Source organism: Balaenoptera physalus (assembly GCF_965194825.1).
Source record: "Balaenoptera physalus genome assembly, chromosome: 19".
In the NCBI taxonomy this organism is placed as follows: domain Eukaryota; kingdom Metazoa; phylum Chordata; class Mammalia; order Artiodactyla; family Balaenopteridae; genus Balaenoptera; species Balaenoptera physalus.
The window spans coordinates 9,252,796-9,270,755 of NC_138900.1; the positions used below are offsets into that span (position 1 = coordinate 9,252,796).

The 17,960-nt window shown below is 53.4% G+C and overlaps 2 protein-coding genes across 5 annotated transcripts in view; both read left to right on the forward strand.

Moving 5' to 3' along the window:
• The window catches only part of PRKD2 (protein kinase D2), a 33,310-nt gene extending 31,355 nt beyond the window's left edge, over positions 1–1,955 (forward strand). For all 4 annotated transcript variants that reach the window (XM_082438236.1, XM_082438238.1, XM_082438239.1 and 1 more), the window contains 2 exons: positions 645–730; positions 1,065–1,955. In XM_082438236.1, the coding sequence (XP_082294362.1) occupies positions 645–730; positions 1,065–1,277 (299 nt within the window). In that variant the 3' untranslated portion in view covers positions 1,278–1,955. The remainder of the gene's footprint in view (positions 1–644; positions 731–1,064) is intronic.
• Positions 1,956–8,098: 6,143 nt separating this feature from the next.
• Positions 8,099–17,425, forward strand: DACT3 (dishevelled binding antagonist of beta catenin 3). The gene is made up of 4 exons (XM_082438247.1): positions 8,099–8,425; positions 13,796–13,892; positions 14,060–14,212; positions 15,179–17,425. The coding sequence occupies exons 1-4, from the start codon at positions 8,177–8,179 to the stop codon at positions 16,564–16,566; spliced, it is 1,887 nt and encodes a 628-aa protein (XP_082294373.1). The 5' UTR covers positions 8,099–8,176; the 3' UTR covers positions 16,567–17,425.
• Positions 17,426–17,960: the final 535 nt, after the last annotated feature.

Sequence of the window (17,960 nt, forward strand, 5' to 3'; positions counted from 1 at the left end):
GATTTTCACCTTAAAAAGTTGAAAAAAGTGAATTGATTTAAAACAAAATTCTATCTAGTTTTACATAAGTTATGTACATGGTTCAAATTTTTATATATACTAAAGGGTCTAAAGTGAAAATTCTCTCTTACTCTTTATCTTCCATTCTTCCCAAAGGCAATGGCTATTATGAGTCTCTTTATATATATATATGCAAGCAGATATGTGGACATATATTCTTTTTTTCCCTTTTTTACACAGATGGCAGCATACTATACACAATGTTTTCCAACTTGCTTTGTCCACAACCCAGCAATCTTGGGTAAATGAGTTGGCTTAAAGAAAAATACTAAGTGAAGAATAGTACAGATGTACCTGTATGTACTTGTGTATGACAAAACTTATGAAGGTGACATAGGAATGGGGAAACTGAGGTAGAGACTTGGAGAAGAGATGTAGGATCTAGTGTGTGTGCCTCATGAGGGGTGGGGATAAATGTGTAATTTAATGAGGAAATGGGTGGGTGAGTGATTAGTGCAGCTGAGGCTTTCATGCCGGTGCAGAAGGAAGGCCTGGATGGCAGGCGAGTAGGCTGGGATGCCTGTTGGAGGAGGGACAGCCCCTCACCCCGCAGGGCTTGAGCTGTCTCTCTCCTTCCGGTGCAGCCATCGACCTCATCAACAACCTGCTGCAGGTGAAGATGCGCAAGCGCTACAGCGTGGACAAGTCTCTCAGCCACCCCTGGTTACAGGTGATGCAGGGGCGGGGCTGAGAGCGAAGTGGGTGGGGCTGACCCATTGGCTGGGTTAGAGGAAGGGGTGGAGCCATATCTCTTATTGGCTGCTAAGGTAGTGAAGGAGGTAGGTACATTTTTCATGGACCTGGAACGTGGCTGAGGCTCCCATTGGCTGGGCTGTAGAAGGGGGTGGAGCTAATTGGCTGGGTAGGTTGTGAAGGGTGTGCCTTCACCTTCCCTCGTACCCGGCTTCTCACTGGCAGGGCAGATCATATGGGGGCGAAGCTCTGGCCGCTATTGCCTGCCCTTGGTGCAGCACCCAAACTAACCCTTGGTCTCCTCTGCCCAGGAGTACCAGACGTGGCTGGACCTCCGAGAGCTGGAGGGGAAGATGGGCGAACGGTACATCACGCACGAGAGTGACGATGCGCGTTGGGAGCAGTTTGTGGCAGAGCACCCACTGCCCGGGCCGGGGCTGCCAGCCGACGGGGAGCTCGGTGGGAGCCTCCCACCCCGGGACCACGAGATGCAGGGGCTGGCCGAGCGGATCAGTGTCCTCTGAGGCCTCGTGCTTCCGCCCTGGCTGCCTCGTGATGCTCTCCTCCTGCCTTCGGAGAGGGGCCCTCCACGCCTTCCCAGCGATGAACTGTTCTAGGGGAAGCAGCTTCCAGCCCAAACTGGACACGCCCCGGGGGAGGGGCATGGCGGGGCTGGGGGCAGGGGCCGGGGTTACTTACAAAGCTAATTCCCCAGCAATTAAAACGAACTCATCCCTGGCCCAATGGCCTTGATCTTTGGCCACACCGCACTCTCCTATCATTAGTTTGTTGTTCACCCAGATGGAGTTCACCTGGAAAGAAGATGGGATGGAGGAGGGATGGGGGAGGAGCAGTGAAGGGAGAGGAGTTTTGGAAGGAGCACTAACTGGGGTAAAAAATATACAGAGGGAGCACCGCCAGGAGGGAAGACTAGAAGGGGGAACAGTGTGGAGGAGCATAGAGAGGAGAGGGAAGAGTAATGGAGGAGAGATGGAAGGGATATGATCCGAGGGGGGAAGGATTTGTAGAAAAGCAAGTAATCTCATGGCTTAACGGTTTAATTTTTTATTTGGTGTTATTGCTACTAATCACAACTATTAATAACAATGCGGTTAGCACAAGTCTGGTCCATGGTAGAAAGCTGATACACAATAGTTGGTATTTTCTTTTAAACTGATGCGATGACTTGTCTACACACTGAATGTGCTCGTTCGTTGGTTCATCCATTTGTCACACTGTGCTGGATGATGCTGGGGACACGGTGGTGACTGAGACAGCCCAGGTCCTGCCTTCAGGGGGGTTCACCATCCAGTGGGGGAGACAGACCTGTTCCCTGTGAGTGATGACCCAGAGGGGGGAGGGCTGGAATGGGAGAGCCCAAGAGGGTGGGGCAGCCTAAAGGGAGCCTGGGGGTCTGTGGGGCAGCTCTTCTGAGCTGACTGTTGTTTTTTTTTTTAATACGTATTTATTTATTTTGGCTGCACCAGGTGTTAGTTGCGTTATGCGCGATCTTCGTTGCGGTATGCGGATCTTTAGTTGCGGCATGCGGGATCTAGTTCCCTGACCAGGGATTGAACCTGTACCCCCTGCATTGGGAGCGCGGAGTCTTAACCACTGGACCACCAGGGAAGTCCCTGAGCTGACTTCTTAAGGTTCACCTTGGCCCTGAGGTTGTAGACAGAGGGAACCTCTTTCCTCCTTTGACCCCTGCCCTTCAGCTCCGTAGCTCCCCATTGTCACTCAGATTTTTGGCCCTACAGCTGAAGGCAAGCGATCAGAGCATGCACTTAGACAAGTTCTCTTTACACCTTGGTCACGCTTGGAGTTACACGCCATAGTTAGAGATTTTCCTGAGCCCCGTAAAAACAGGGTGGTATTTAGCAGCCAGTTTAGGCTAGTACCCAGAGCTTCCGCTCCAAGTCTTCCCAATTTATATCAGTTAGTCCATCTGCTGGTCGGTTCCGGAGTTGCACCTCTTTAGTTTGAAAAAGCTAAATGAACTTCAGTCAACGAGGATCTCCAAATGAGTCAGAACACCTCCGAGGCATAATCCAAGCCAATACTATGGGGGAATGTCTCTTAGACTCCATCCTGAATGCTTCTCCTAAAACTGACTGGTCTAAAACCCAGGAGTGTAGACGACAGAGACCCAAATCCATCTGCAATGATAGAGCCAGTCCAGGAAGTGTATGGAAAGGCCTGGTCCTTGACAATCACACTGCTTCTATCGTGGCCACGAGTTTTGTCAACATTCTGAGACCAAAAATTAGAGACGTGATGAAAAACACCATGTTAGCTGGAGAAATGCCTTGATTCCAGAACTCCAAGAGAGCCCAACATGAGGATGCAGGGAAAAAAAAAATTAAAAATCCACACAATCCAGTTTAAGATCCTGCTACTTAAACAATGGGAGAAAAAAAAAAAAGGTCCATCCTTTCAGGGCCATCACAAAACACTAACCAAATCTTGATAGAGACAGCTACAGGTACTGTAAAGAAAAGGGACATTGGATTTGAGACTGTCCAGCTTTAAAATACAGAACGGAATTGGATTCAGTCTCCTCAGGGACTCCCAGCAGATTTTTTCCTCTGTGTCCATAAACACCCTTCAACCCACAGAGGGAAATGACCATTCTTATTAATGGACGTGCTAGCCCCGGCTTTGTAGATACAGGGGCCACCCCACCCCCTTAAGTATCTCATAGTCCCCCCCACCCCTTACCCTCCCGCGGTGCCCAGCAATGATTTTTAAATTTATTTATTTGATTTATTTATTCACGGCTGCGTTGGGTCTTCATTGCTTCTTAGTGGCTTGCTTCTTGGGGGCTACTCTTCGTTGCGGTGCGCGGGCTTCTCACTGCAGTGGCTTCTCTTGTTGCGGAGCACGGGCTCTAGGCACGCGGGCTTCAGTAGTTGTGGTGCACGGGCTTAACTGCTCCGCGGCATGTGGGATCTTCCCGGACCAGGGCTCGAACCCATGTCCCCTGCATTGGCAGGCAGATGCTTAACCACTGCGCCACCAGAGAAGCCCCCTGCCCAGCAATGATTGCCATGAGATGCCACAATTTGCCACACCGTTGTCTAAGCCACTCTCCATCTGTCTCGTTAGGCCCCTTACTACCCAGCACAGTTTCTTACTCAGATTATTCCAATAAGTCTTTCAGGAAGGGATATTTTATCAGTTGGGAACATTAACATTTCATGTTCACAAGAGAGCCTATTTTTCCCAGTCCCTGACTGCCACTGTCCATCTTAGATCACTAATCTCCCTCACCCCCCAGAAAAAAAACCATCAACCTCTCCCTGAGGCCCACAGAGTCAAGATATGCTGACCCCAACCCGTGATTCTCTTTGGGTCTCCAACTCAGCAAACATAGGGTGCATCTCAGAGGCTGAACCTCTTAAAGTGGAAATAGATTTTTTCATGTCCCTCTTGAAACCACCTTCACACGCTCTGACACACTCAACCCATCATTCAAGGTCTCCTCATACCCACCTCCAGCCCCTGCAACACTCCCATCTTGACTGTCAAGAACCCCAATGTTGGAAATTCCCTGGCGGTCCAGTGGTTAGGACTCTGCGCTTTTACTGCCGAGGGCCTGGGTTCAATCCCTGGTCGGGGAACCAAGAAGAACCCCAATGTTTCCATTGGGATACTGGCTAGTCCGAGACCTCTAGGCCATAAATAAAATAGTCAAACCTTGGTTCCCGATCCATACACCTTCCTGGCCAGCCTCTATTCCTTCCAACACCCCCCAATTCACAGTCTCTCTTTGTTTTCACCTGGGAACGTCAACAATATACACGGACAGGTATGTCTCAAGGACTCACTGAAGCTCCTACTTACTTTTCTCAGACGCTGAGTGTAAATTTGAAGGATTTGGTTTTCCCTTGCAGTTCCTCTCTAATCCAAAACGTGGACCATCTTCTCGTCTGTTCTGTTCATTTCAACAGCTCACCCACTGCCACTCAATATCTACCCCGTGCCCTTGCCCATAGGGACGCAAGATATCTGGGGACAAAGTACAACTATGTAAGCCACAAGTACACTATTTAGTACATGACCTTGCACCTGAAGGTAAAACCTTATCCACAGAACGCATTTATCCCATCATTAATTTCATCTTCACCCAAGACTGAAATGCAACTCCAGTGGTTTCTGGGTCTGTTACGGGTTGAATTGTGTCCCCCAAAATAAATGTGAAAGTCCTATCCCCCAGTATCGGAGAATGTGACCTGATTTGGAAAATAGGATCGTTGCAGATGGATTGAGCATTGTCCCACATACTCCCTTCCAAGACCCCTCCCAACTCAGTGCTCGATTGTTACAGGAAGTTCTCCCTGCCCCCACCATCTATGAATCAGGATTCATGTGCTCCTTTTATTCAATACAACTTCCCTAATGGCCCCTTCATGGGACTCAGTTTCTGTAATCACTGAACTTTAAATGACGCCATAACAACCATAATGGCAGGAACCACCTCCTCATTGAACTCGCCTGGGTTTTCCAGCTATCACAATATTACTAATCCCGAGTCAACTGATGTCACTGACAATGTCTCTTGGTGTCAGTGGTATCGCGCCTCTTGTGACTCATCTTATGGTCCCAGTTCTGTCCCTGCATCTTCTCCTTGGTTTTCCACCTTTAATCAACACTGTTTTCTGACCACTCAAATACATACGGCAATTATTTCCACGAGTCTTGGATTGCCCCCCAACGATTCGTAATTTACACGTGGCGACTTCGCAGCCCTTATCAGCGTTTCAATTTCCCTTCATTCTATCAATACCTCAGAATTCACTCTTTCTCCTGTCAAACCCCCAACTCCTCACAAACGTGAGAGATCCACCAAATCCTGTGGAGGCTGAAAATCATGCAGACACAAGATGCAGGATGTCTGTAATCTCCTTTTTCATCAGGACCCAAAGAAACCTTGGGATAAGAAACCAAATGCTTGGGAGTAAACTCCAAGGATTTCATCTGGCCTCTGACCATGTTTGGACAACTCTTCAGGGGTTTCCAGGGAAGGGACTTGTGTGCTGCGGTTGGAAGTAACCCCAGGAACTTCCTGGAACCAGGAAGTTCCAGGTTCATCCCCAGGAACTCTGCAGACATCATCGTCATCAACATCAAAAGGCCAACAAGGAAATCCACAAAATTGCTACTGCTGTTCTGACTCCACCAACCAAGGATCTCTCTTCACCTCCTTCTTGGAACCCTCTCAAATGGCTGCCCTCTGGTCTCAAGTCTTGGTTTTACTCCCTTATTCAACCATGAATAATTCTCTTTTTATTTGTCTTCCTAGGAATACCCATCTTCAAATGGCCAGAACCCTAAGTCAGCTCCAGATCCAACATTTTACACAGCAAATGGTTCAAATGGTCTTGCACAAACAGCAGAGATGAAAACCAATCCTGACATCACCCCAGATACTTACTACTAAGAAAATCTTGTTTGAGAGAGAGTTTTCCATATCCCCTTTCATCAGCCTGTTCATCTCCCCATTGTTGGTAAATTAAGGTAATGTAAGGACATTTGTCTTAAACAAGAGGCAGGGGGGACTTCCCTGGTGGTCCAGTGGGTAAGACTCCATTCTCCCAATGCAGGGGGCCCGGGTTCGATCCCTGGTCAAGGAACTAGATCCCTCATGCATGCCACGACTAAGATCCCGCGTGCGGCAACTAAGACCCGGCGCAGCCAAAATAAATAAGTAAATAATAATAATAATAATAAAACAAGAGGGGGATTAAATAAAATTTATCTCTACTAAAACCCAGACTCATTTTTTTCTCCTTGGGACTCACTAGATTATTTTTAACTTATTTATCAGACCCTTCTGTGGCTCTTTATACATGGAAGGCACTGCTCCAAGTACTTGACAAACATCTCCCTTAATCCTCATAACAACTCTATGAGGTAGACAGTATTACAACTCCGATTATACAGCTAAGGAAATTGAGGCACAGAGAGGTTAAGCACGTTTCCCAAGGTCACACAGCTAGAAAGTGGCAGAGCTAGGGCTCACCCCAGGCAGTCTGGTTCTGAAGTCTTTGCTCTCAGTCACCAACATTGTCTCTCCAGTTCAGGACCAGAAGGTAACCTGGGATCATAAAAGAGGGAGGGTCTTACATGATCTTCTGGGCCCTGGCTTTTAGGGAGTCAAAGTCTGTCTGAGAAATGGGTATGAATTTTGAAGCTAAATCTTGAAGGTTGTAGGGACGCACACTCGACGTAGTGACACTGGCTGGCCGCCTGAGGGGGCGCCAGCCCCGCTCGCGGAGCCAGGGGAGGGAGGAGGGAACCTTGGAAACGAACGTCAGGCACAGACTCTTATGAACCACAGAACGTTGAGAACAGAGCATCTTAGAAGGCTGAGAACAAAGCCTCTTAGAACGTAGAACAAAGGCCCCTGGAATCGTAGAATGGTGAGCGCAAAGCCTCACAGCATCTGGGAGACAAAAGACGCTTAGATTCTGTTCGGGTGGAATCATAGAATCTTACAGCCAGGGTCTTATAATTCCAGAATTTGGGACATGACCGATCTTAAACTCTTAGACGTAAGACTGGCTACCGAATTTGAAAGGCCCAGTGCAAAATGAAAATGCGGGCCCCTTTTCAAAAAAATAAGAATTTCAAGACAGTAACAGCAGAATATTAAACCAAGCTCGGGGCCCTTCTAAGCCGGTCGTATGCCCGTGAAGCCGGCCTCGCTTAGAAGCACAATTTTATGGGAGGATTACCAATTTTTAGTGGTCTGGCCCTCTAGTTTTACAGCTGAATGTCTGGGAAGGCTTCCTGGAAGAGCAGGCAAAATCAGCACTCGACTCTCAAACCCTTTCCGCCCCCACCCCGCTCAGCCTCAGAAGCTGAAGGTTACGAGGGGTGGGGGGAGAGGAGCAGCTGCCAAAATGTCACGGGGACAGATTCTCTATTTATAGATCACCCCTGCCCCTCTCGCGGGACAGTCCAATGGTAGCCAGACCTCTCCTGCAAGGGGGCGGAACCAGCTGCGGGGGAGACAAGGACCAATGACATCGGGGCAAGGGCAGACTTGTTTCATTGTGACGCGTGGGGGCATGGCCAGGGCCCAAAGGGAGGTGAGAAGGGGGGCGTGGCGAAGAGGCCAGTAAGCAGAGCGAGTAGGCAGCTGCGAGCATGCGTCGCGTTGGGGGGCGCGGGTGCAGAGCCGAGCATCTTCGTAAGGAAGGGTACCAGCCAATAAGCGATGGTTGCTCTGTCGCCGGGGGCGTGGCCATGCAGATAAGGCGCGGGTGGGCGGCCCAATGGGCGGGCGCCTATGCAGATGAGACGGTGACAGCCGGGCCAGCGGGCGGGCGGGCAGGCGGGCTCTTGGGGCGGGGAGGTGGGACCGGGAGAGGGGTGGCCGCGGGGCCCGGCCGGGCTGGGGCGGGGGGCCGCAGCCATGATCCGGGCCTTCTCCTTCCCGGTGAGCCCCGAGAGGGGTCGGCTGCGGGGCTGGCTGGAGGGCAGCCTGGCCGGGCTCTGCGAGTTACACTGGCTCCGGGAGAGGCAGGAGTACCGCGTGCAGCAGGCGCTGCGGCTGGCCCAGCCCGGAATGGGGGGCGCCGAGGCCGAGGACGAGGAGGACGCCGACGAGGACGAAGATGCGGCGGCGGCGCGCCGGGCCGCAGCGGCTCTGGAAGAGCAGCTGGTGAGGGGCCGCCTGTCCGTCCGTCCCTCTGCCCCCGTCTGTGTCTGTCTGTCCGCCTGTCTCGGTTGGATGCTCAGACACCCGTCCGGGTGGGGGAGGGAGGAGGGGGAAAGGAGAGGGGGGTGGGGCTGGAGGGTCGGGGCGGCGGGCGGGATCAGGCCTCCCCGCCCCCAAACTGGGGAAGGGGGCTGCATTGCCTCGGCCGGACCCTCAGGCCCATTCCCTACACCCCTTCCCCAAAGAAAATCCATCTGGGCACCAAGTATGTGTCAAGCCCAGGCTGGGTATTTGGCAGGCGTTGTCTTCTTGCAGCTTGGGGGACAGGGGGTGATAGTTCCCACTTCACAGAGAAAAAAAACCTGAGTCTCAGAGAAGGCAAACGACTCACCCAAGGTCACACGGCAGGATCCAAACATGCCTCTCTCCCGGCCTCCATACCGGGGCCCCGACTTCCCTACGTCCTGGTGTGCTTGGAGATCTCCGGAGGGGGCGGGGAGGGGGGAGGGGATCCTCGGGCCTCCTGAGGGAGGGATTGCTGCTGAGAGGAAGTTCACAGTCCCTTAGGATCCCACGGTGATCTTGACCCTCTGTGACACTCCCTCCTTTCCTACCTGGCCACAGCCCTGGTTAAGCCAAGAGGTGGCAGATTGAGGCAGCATGGGTGTCTGACTTCTAGATTCCCTGGGTGCTCTGATGGTGGAAGACGAGGCGGGGGTCTCCAGAATGACTTAAGAAACATCACCCCTCTTTCCCTCTCTATGCCACTTCTTAATTCTCCTGACCTCTTCCTGTGTTTCTTGCACTCTTTTCCCAACTGCCACATCTCTGTGACTTTGTGTCTATTTCTCCATCTTTCTCAATCCTCTGTCTCTCTATCTCTGTCTCCCTGGCCTTCCCTTCTCGCATTTCTGCACCTCTCTTTCTTTCTGCCCCACATCCTTGTCCCTCTGTCTCTTCCCCTCCCCCCAGCCCGCCAGGCCCCAGACCCGGGCTTCACTTGCTGATCCCATCCCCAAGCCTGTGTGTGGTCAGAGCTTCCCGTTTGGGGAAACCTGAGCCGAGGTAGTGGGGGGAGGGGGCTCTCCCTGCTACTGACCTCGACTGCCCCCTCCCCAGATGGAGAATGGGGAGGAATTCTGAAGCCAGACTCTGGGGCTGCAAGCCCAGTCCCTCCCCCCCAGCCCCCCCACCCCCGGCGGGGAGAGGGACCCTGCACATTCTTCTCTGGAAACAGAAACAGCTGTGGGAGGCCTCACCCCCTCCCAAAGTTAGAGACGCGTTGTAGGGGCCTTCACCAGCTCACCCCACCCCGAGCTGGCTGGGCTTGGGAAGGCACCTCCCACCCCTCCAAGGAGAGGGAGAAGGCATGCGGATGGGCCAGCTGTGTCCTGCCTCCCTGTCCCTCATCCTCTGCCTCTCTCTGCCTCAGTCTCCCCCTTCTCTGCCCCTCTGTCTACCCCCCAGCCCTCAGTATCTCCCCAACGAGGTGGTAGTGGAGGGGCCTCTTCCCCCCACAATCTCCAGGCAAAGCTCCGTCCCAGCGTCAGGGAGGAGGCGGTGGCAGGCAACGGGAAGGAGACAGCGCCACTGAGGGAGGAGCAGAGAAGCGCTAAATATAAACTCCTCTGGTGTTGGGGGTTCCTGGGTCCTTCCAAAGAGGGGGTGGGAGCCTCCTCTGATCCCTGAGTCTCTGTTGTGTGATGCTTACCCCTCCCCCTGCTCCACCCCCCTCCCAGGAATACACTCCCTTTGAAGCAAGAAAGACGGAAGCCAGAGTTGATTCGTTTCTAATAGGAATGATGGGGATGAAGGGAAAGATTAGGGGTATCTCAGAGAAAAGAGGCAAGAATCCTGACTGGGGGCAGGAGTCCTGTTCTCTCCCACCAAGGAAAATGGTCCCCTTCCAGCAAGAAGGATTAAAGTTAGACTTGCAGAAGGACTTCCTAACAGAGATAAAGGGAATTGGACACAGATTAGGGGCATGTGAGTGGGGGCAACCAAGGTCTGGGAAAGTTTGGGCAAAGGGGTCTCCAGGGGTCCGAACCACATTCGTGTTAAACCTGCCTGAGCTGGAGAGCCTCAGGCCCACTTGCTGAAGGGCTTGCAAAAAAAGGATAAGGGGCATTGTGGGTAGGCAGGGAGCCAGATTCAGGCCAAGGACCTTCTGGTCTTTTAAAGATTCATCCCTTTGCAGCTGGAAGAGATGAGGTCAGACTTACAAATGGGGGGGGGGTGTAGACTAGGGGGGTGCTTGGGGGGTCCAGGCACAGGGGAGGAGGAGGCCTCTGCTGTTTACCTTCCAAACTCCTACTCTTCCCTGCAGTGGAAGAACTGAAATTAGACCTGCAGAACTTACCGAAAAAAAAAAATCTTTTTTCACTTATTTCTAATTACACAAGTAAAACATGATTTTATATTTTCCTTGTTAGAAATTCATAGCTTTCATGTAATAATAAAAGCCAGCATTTATTAAGTGCCTAAAAGGAACTGCTGTTTAAGCTCATTTAATCCTCACAACAACCTCATAGGAGAGGGAGTCGAATGATGTCCATGTTACAGATGAGGAAACTAAGGCCCAGAGAGGTGAAGTAACCTGCTTAAGGTCACACAGCTGGAAAGTGGCAGAGCTGAATTTGAACCCTGGCAATTTGGCTCCCAGCCATGCCTCCATAAACACTTCATCCTACCATCCAGTCCCCTCATCCCTCCCTTGACCCCCTAAATGCACCCTCTCCCCTGTGATCACCACCATTGTCACCCTGGTGTGAGTTCTGCATCTATGCGCAGAAACAGCTTACATACCAAGAAACGTAGAGTTCGCTTTGCTTTTTTTCATGAGGTGTCAGAGACTATGGGCAGTGGTTCTCAAAGTGTGGCCCGCTGGACCACTAGCAGCATCACTGGGGAACTTGTTAGAAATGCAAATTCTCAGGCTTCTGCCTGGAATCAGAAGCTCTGGAGGTCGGACCCAGTAATTTAGGTTTTAACACGACCCCCAGGTAGTTCTGACTCACCCTTATACTATACATTCTGCATTTTTCTTTTTCCACTCCATGATAGGTCTTGGAGATGGTTCTATATAGAAATTGCCTCATTCCATTTTAACAGCTGTATAGTATTCTGTGGTATTCATTCATTCCTTCCCCAAACATTTCCTGAGCACCTACTTTGTGCCAGGAGCTGTTCTAGGCACTGGGACGGGTTGGGGGGTGCGTGTGGAGGGGGCGGAAGGCACAGCAGTATACAAAACAGACAAAAATCTCTGCCCTCCTGGGGCTGGGGCTGACAATCTAGTGAGAAAGACAATAAACAAATAGCCTGATATGTCACTTTAGGTCAGGAGGTCATTACTGCTATGTTGGAAGAAAGGCAGGGCAACTCAGGTGCAGAATGGTCAGGAGCTATTTTGGAAAGAGTGGTCAGAGAAGGGAGCATGTAGCAATCTGAATGAAGCAAGGGAGAGAGCCAGGAGGGTATGCTGGGGAAACACATCCCACCGAGGTAGGAGCATGTGTAATATGTTCAGGGAACAGCGAGGAGGCCAGTGTGGCTCCAGCAGAGTGAGCAAGGGCATGATTAGTGGGGGGCAGGTTATGGGGTATAGGGGCGGTCCTTGATGTTTTTTAGCCACCCCTGAGGCTGCACAATTCGGCTGCATTCCTGGCTTCTGCTCAAAGATGACACCACCCTGAGCATCTCTGTACACCCAGGGCAGGAGCCCAAAGTGGAACGATTTGTTGACTTTCCTCCCATAAACAAGCCCAGATGGGGGCTTCTGTTTAGGGGGGAGGGGTGGGGACTGGGGCCCAGGAGAGCAGCCAAAGGAGTAGGAAGCTGCGGGGCGGGGGCGGGGGGGGGGAGGGGGGGCGTTGTCTGCGGGGGAGCCGGCCAGTCTTTCTGCCCTAAATAGGCAAGGCTGGGCGTCTGCCCTCTCAGCCCCTCCTCCCTCCTTCCCTCCCTCCTGCCGCCTGCCGTCCAGACAAGCCGCTTTTGTCTGAGGGTCAACCGTCTGCCTGAGGCTGCCACCACCTCTGGCCTCACCCAGATCCGCGTGAGACTCTTCCTGGCTCTGGCCCTGTTTTCCAAAATGGGGTTAAGTCCTAGTGTCTTGGAGACCCCATCTGTGTTGCTTCAGCCCCTACCCCCACCGCGTCATAGTCACTCCCCTTTTAAAGGGTTTTCACCTTCATTTATCCACATCTGATAGGAAATGGTCTTTTCCTGCAGCAAGGATCCAGGGTAGACTTCATCGAAATTTCCCATGGGGATGCAGAGCTGTGGCAGACAATGGGGGCTTCTGGGTGGGAATGGAGCAAGGGCAGGAGGAGGATGTGGTCCCTGCTGGGGGCAAAGGAACCCGCTGGGGTTCACCGCTGTAGTACAATACCACTAAGGCTAGATTCACAGAAGGACTTTCCAGTAGGCATGGGGGGGATTCTTCATGAGAGGAGGAGCAAAGATTTATGAGTCATGGTCAGCCTATGTCATCCAAATGAGGGAAAGAGTCAGTTTGCAGCAGGGGAATTCCCTGGTGGTGCAGTGGTTAAGAATCCACCTGCCAATGCAGAGGACACGGGTTTGAGCCCTGGTCCAGGAAGATCCCACATGCCGCGGAGCAACTAAGCCCCTGCGCCACAACTACTGAGCCTACGCTCTAGAGCTCGCGTGCCACAACTGCTGAAGTCTGTGCGCCTAGAGCCCATGCTCTGCAATGAGAAGACCCCACTTGCCGCAACTAGAGAAAGCCCGTGCACAGCAACAAAGACCCAACTCAGCCAAAGATAAATAAATAAATTTATTTTTTAAAAAATCTGCAGCAGGAAGGACTTAAGGAAGACTTGCAGAAGGACCTTTCATTGGTGATAAGGAGCAGTGGGGGGAAGATAGGAGCATCTGAGAAAGGAGAGTCAAAGTCTGGGAGAAGGCAGATGAATGGATGGCTAAGAGATCTGCTAGGTCCTCAACACCAACTTTTAGCAGTGAACTGCCCTTACAGCAAGAAGACCTGAAGTTACACTCAAAGAGGGACATTCTAATAGGGGTTAAGAGGCCATGAGCACCAGATAGAGGGAAGAGCTGATAGGGAGGGGACAAGGGATGGGGACTTCTGAAGACTTATCACTCACACTTAAGAGGGAACGAGGTGACTGCAGCATGAGGGACTAGAGTTAGACAGCCAGAGAACTTTCTAATGGGATGAAGGGACAGAGATCTTGAGGGGGATCCTGGAACTTGGGTACTCTTTTACCTTTTCGAAATCACAGCCTCCCTGTCAAAGTGAAACTCTGCCCATGAGCTCCTAGAATAGGGGACCAGCTGGCAGAGGACTCGGGGGTACTTCTGACCATCTTGCTTTCCCCACCTCCTCAGGAGGCCTTGCCCGGGCTCATCTGGGACCTGGGCCAGCAGCTGGGAGACCTGAGCCTGGAGTCTGGGGGCCTGGAACAGGAGAGTGGGCGCAGCTCGGGTAAGCATGGCTAGAGGTAGTGGGGTCTGCCTGGGACACCCCACCCCGCTGTCTCCTGCTTCTCAGGCTCCCCACTCTATGCCTCTTGATCTCCTCCTTTCTTCCCCACCCCTGGTTTCCCCTTTCAGGCCCCCCTGATTGTCTCTCCCCTTCTTTTTGGAATCCAGGCTTCTATGAAGACCCCAGCTCCACAGGAGGTCCGGACTCACCACCCTCGACCTTCTGTGGGGACAGTGGCTTCTCTGGATCTGGCTCCTATGGACGCCTGGGTCCCTCTGAACCCCGGGGCATCTATGCCAGCGAGAGGCCCAAGTCCCTAGGTAAGGTGGGTGGGGTTGGGCTCCCCGAGAGCCAGGGAATGGACAATAAGAGGATGCTTTTAAGCACAAGCATCTGAGTCAGACCAACCTGGATTCGAATTCTGGCTGTGACAGTCCCTTTTTGTGTGATTTTGAGCATGTTGCTTCTTTCTGGCCCTCTGTTTCTCCATCTGTTGAAATGGGATTAATGACAGCACCTACTTCATAGGGAAGTTTTGACTATTCAGTGAGCCTCTGCCCTAAGACATTGAACTTGGCACATGGTAGCCATTAGGTAAACAAAAATTGCTGTTCATTTATTCAAGTAAGTTTCTGAGTCCCTACTATGTGCATTCCTAGCACATATCCTAGGGGTGAGGGATACAGCAGTAAAATCACTGTCTTCATGAAGCTGACATTCTAGTGGGAGAAGTAGATAATATACAAGATAAATAAGTAAAATATCTGGGATATTAGATATTGACATGTACCATGAAAAGAAAATTAGGGAAGGGGATGACGGCGTGTCCCTTGGAGTTGGGGAGGGAACTCCAATTTTAGAAAATATGGCCGGAGAGGACGTCATTGAGACTGTGACATTTGAGTGGCACCCTAAAGTAAGTGAGGGAGTGGGCCAAGCAGATACCCTGAGGGAGGAATAGTTCAGGCAGCAGGAACAGCAAGTACAAAGGCCCTGAGGCTGGAGCGTGACTGGCCCGTTCATCCAGGCCAGTGTAGCTGAAAACCTATAAATGTAGAGGAGTTGGAGGTCAGAGACACAGATGCAGGACAGAACATTCAAGGTCTTATAGGCCACTGTGAAGATTTTGTTATCAACCTAGTGTGCGAGAAGGGGTGAGAGCAGGTTGTGTGTGTGTTTTTAATGGGAGTGGGAGAGTAGGAGAGGCAGTGGGCAATTTGCCCCTCCTAGGCTCACTGGGAAAGGGCTTTGAGAGCCTCTCTTCCTTTTTTGCCTCCCTCCCCTAGGAGACGCCAGTCCCAGTGCACACGAGGCGGTGGGCGCTCGGGCAGCCGTGCCCCGGTCCTTCTCGGCGCCCTACCCGACGGCTGCGGTCCCGGAGGCCTGCTCCTCCGCGGAGCGACGAGCCCGCGCGGGGCCCTTCCTGACGCCCAGCCCCCTGCACGCCGTGGCGCTGCGCAGCCCGCGGCCGTGCAGCCGTCCTCCCCCGGACTCGCCAGACGCCGCGGGCTCCGGGCGGCCCCTGGACGGCTACATCTCGGCGCTCTTGCGCAGGCGCCGCCGCCGGGGGGCGGGCCAGCCCCGGACCAGTCCCGGGGGCGCGGACGGGGGCCCGCGGCGCCAGAACAGCGTGCGCCAGCGGCCGCCCGACGCGTCCCCGCCCCCCGGAGGCGCGCGGTCCGCGCCGGAGCCCCCGGTGGAGCGCGCGGTGGGCCGTTCCGCCAGCCCGGCCCCCTTGGGCCGCGGCTGGGCTTCGCCGTGGGAGTCGGAGGCGGCCCCCGAGCCCGCCGCACCGCCCGCTGCCCCCTCGCCCCCCGACAGCCCGGCCGAGGGCCGCCTGGTGAAGGCACAGTACATCCCAGGCGCGCAGGCCGCCAGCCGCGGCCTCCCCGGCCGCGCGGCGCGCCGCAAAGCGCCCCCACTGACCCGCGGCCGCAGCGTGGAGCAGTCCCCACCCCGGGAGCGTCCCCGGGCCGCGGGCCGCCGCGGACGCATGACCGAGGCTTCGGGCCGCCGGGGCTCGCCCAGGGCTCGCAAGGCCGCTCGCTCCCAGTCCGAGACCAGCCTTTTGGGCCGCGCCGCCGCGGTTCCTCCGGGTCCCCCCAAGTACCCTACAGCCGAAAGAGAAGAGCCTCGGCCGCCACGGCCCCGCCGTGGTCCAGCGCCCACTCTCGCGGCTCAGGCCGCGGGGTCCTGCCGCCGCTGGCGCTCCACGGCCGAGATCGACGCTGCCGATGGGCGCCGAGGCCGGCCCCGCGGTCCCGCTGCCCGAGGCCCGGGTCCTGGCCCATCCCCGTCAGCTCCTCAGCGCCGTTTGCTCTATGGCTGCGCGGGCAGCGACTCGGAGTGCTCGGCCGGGCGCCTGGGGCCCCTCGGACGCCGGGGCCCGACAGGCGGCGTCGGCGTCGGCTACGGGGAGAGTGAATCTAGCGCCAGCGAGGGGGAGTCGCCTGCCTTCAGCTCCGCATCCAGCGACTCCGATGGCAGCGGTGGCCTCGTGTGGCCGCAGCAGTTGGTGGCAGCCACCGCGGCCTCCGGGCCAGGGGCTGGTGCAGGTGGAGGGGCGCCCGCGGGCCCCGCCAAAGTCTTTGTGAAGATCAAGGCTTCCCACGCGCTCAAGAAGAAGATATTGCGTTTCCGTTCGGGTTCTCTCAAGGTCATGACTACAGTGTGAGTTTAGAGGTTTGCTTGGGCTCCCCCTTCATGGCCTCTGCACCACCACACCCCCAATCACTGACCCTTCTACACCTCCCTTCCAAAGACCACCATTTTCTCTGCTTCCAAAGACCCTTCCTCACTGCCCCATCCACTGCAGTCTTGGTTGAAAAGGCTCCCCCTCCACCACAGGGAGGAATGGGGGAGGAGCCCTGTTTGACCCAGTTCAGCTGCCCGCTCTGCAGCCCTTGGGCAAGAAAGTTCCCTTTCTGTGGGCCTCACTTTCTTCATCTGTACTATGGGTGTACTATGGTATGCAGCAGGGGTAATTCAGTTTGAATTTCCCCATTTTAGTTTAGACACTTAGTCCGTTTGTTCCCCTTCATTTCTCTCACTGAGCCGTCTTATTCCTCCTTTCCATGCCCAGATATGGCCCCCCCATTCACAAAGTGCCCCCCTCCATGTCCCTGGACCCTTAGGATACCCCCTTAGCACCCTGGTCAGAGACTCTGTGTCTGACCCAGACGGTGCCTGCAGAGTGCCCTGGGAAGGGAAGGAGCACTGACTTTGGGGTTTTGAGGGTCAAGTAGGAGTTGGTAACACCTGGAAAGAAAGACTCTTTCACCTCCCTCCCTGGACAGATATGGAGGATTGGGGGGTAGAAGAGGGGAAGGAAGATGGCTTCTATCTCGTGGCACCCTCTGTGAGAGGGAGTGGGGGGAGACCAGGATGACCCTCAGTTGTTCCGATCCAGTATTTTTTTTCTTTTTTTAAACTTACTGTATTTATTATGACGATGGTGACTCCCCAGTGCACAGGGGGGCCAGAATCTGTGTGTTTCTCTAACCTCTTTGTAAATAAATGCACAGTGTTACATACGTGGTGGTGGACTCTCCTTCTGTGGCTAAATGGGCTTTTCCTTTGGTCTAATATTTATTGAGCAACTACTGTTTGCTTTGGGTATGGTAGTGTCCAGAACCAGATGGCAGATCCCAGGGTAGGTCTCAATAACATTTTCTTACCATTGAATATTTTACTTCAATGACTCTGACCTTTGGTTGAGTTTTGTTTGGTCGTAAATATGGTTTCATAAAAATGGAAATAATAAATAAAAACCAAAAATGTTTTAAATGGAAATAATATAGGTAAAGGGACAGCCCCAAATGCCTTCTTTCAGAAGTCATCATAATCAGTTTTTTTTAAAATTTTATTTATTTATTTATTTATGGCTGTGTTGGGTCTTCCTTTCTGTGCGAGGGCGTTTTCTCTAGTTGCGGCGAGCGGGGGCCACTCTTCATCGCGGTGCGCGGCCTCACTATCGCGGCCTCTCTTGTTGCGGAGCACAGGCTCCAGACGCGCAGGCTCAGTAGGTGTGGCTCACGGGCCCAGTTGTTCCGCGGCATGTGGGATCCT

Excerpts from the sequence above, each read along its gene's own strand:
- DACT3 (XM_082438247.1), top strand. The coding sequence starts at position 8,177 with ATGATCCGGGCCTTCTCCTTCCCGGTGAGCCCCGAGAGGGGTCGGCTG. Across the intron at positions 13,893-14,059 it reads GGAGAGTGGGCGCAGCTCGG|GCTTCTATGAAGACCCCAGC; the intron begins GTAAGCATGGCT and ends TTTGGAATCCAG. Across the intron at positions 14,213-15,178 it reads CGAGAGGCCCAAGTCCCTAG|GAGACGCCAGTCCCAGTGCA; the intron begins GTAAGGTGGGTG and ends TCCCTCCCCTAG.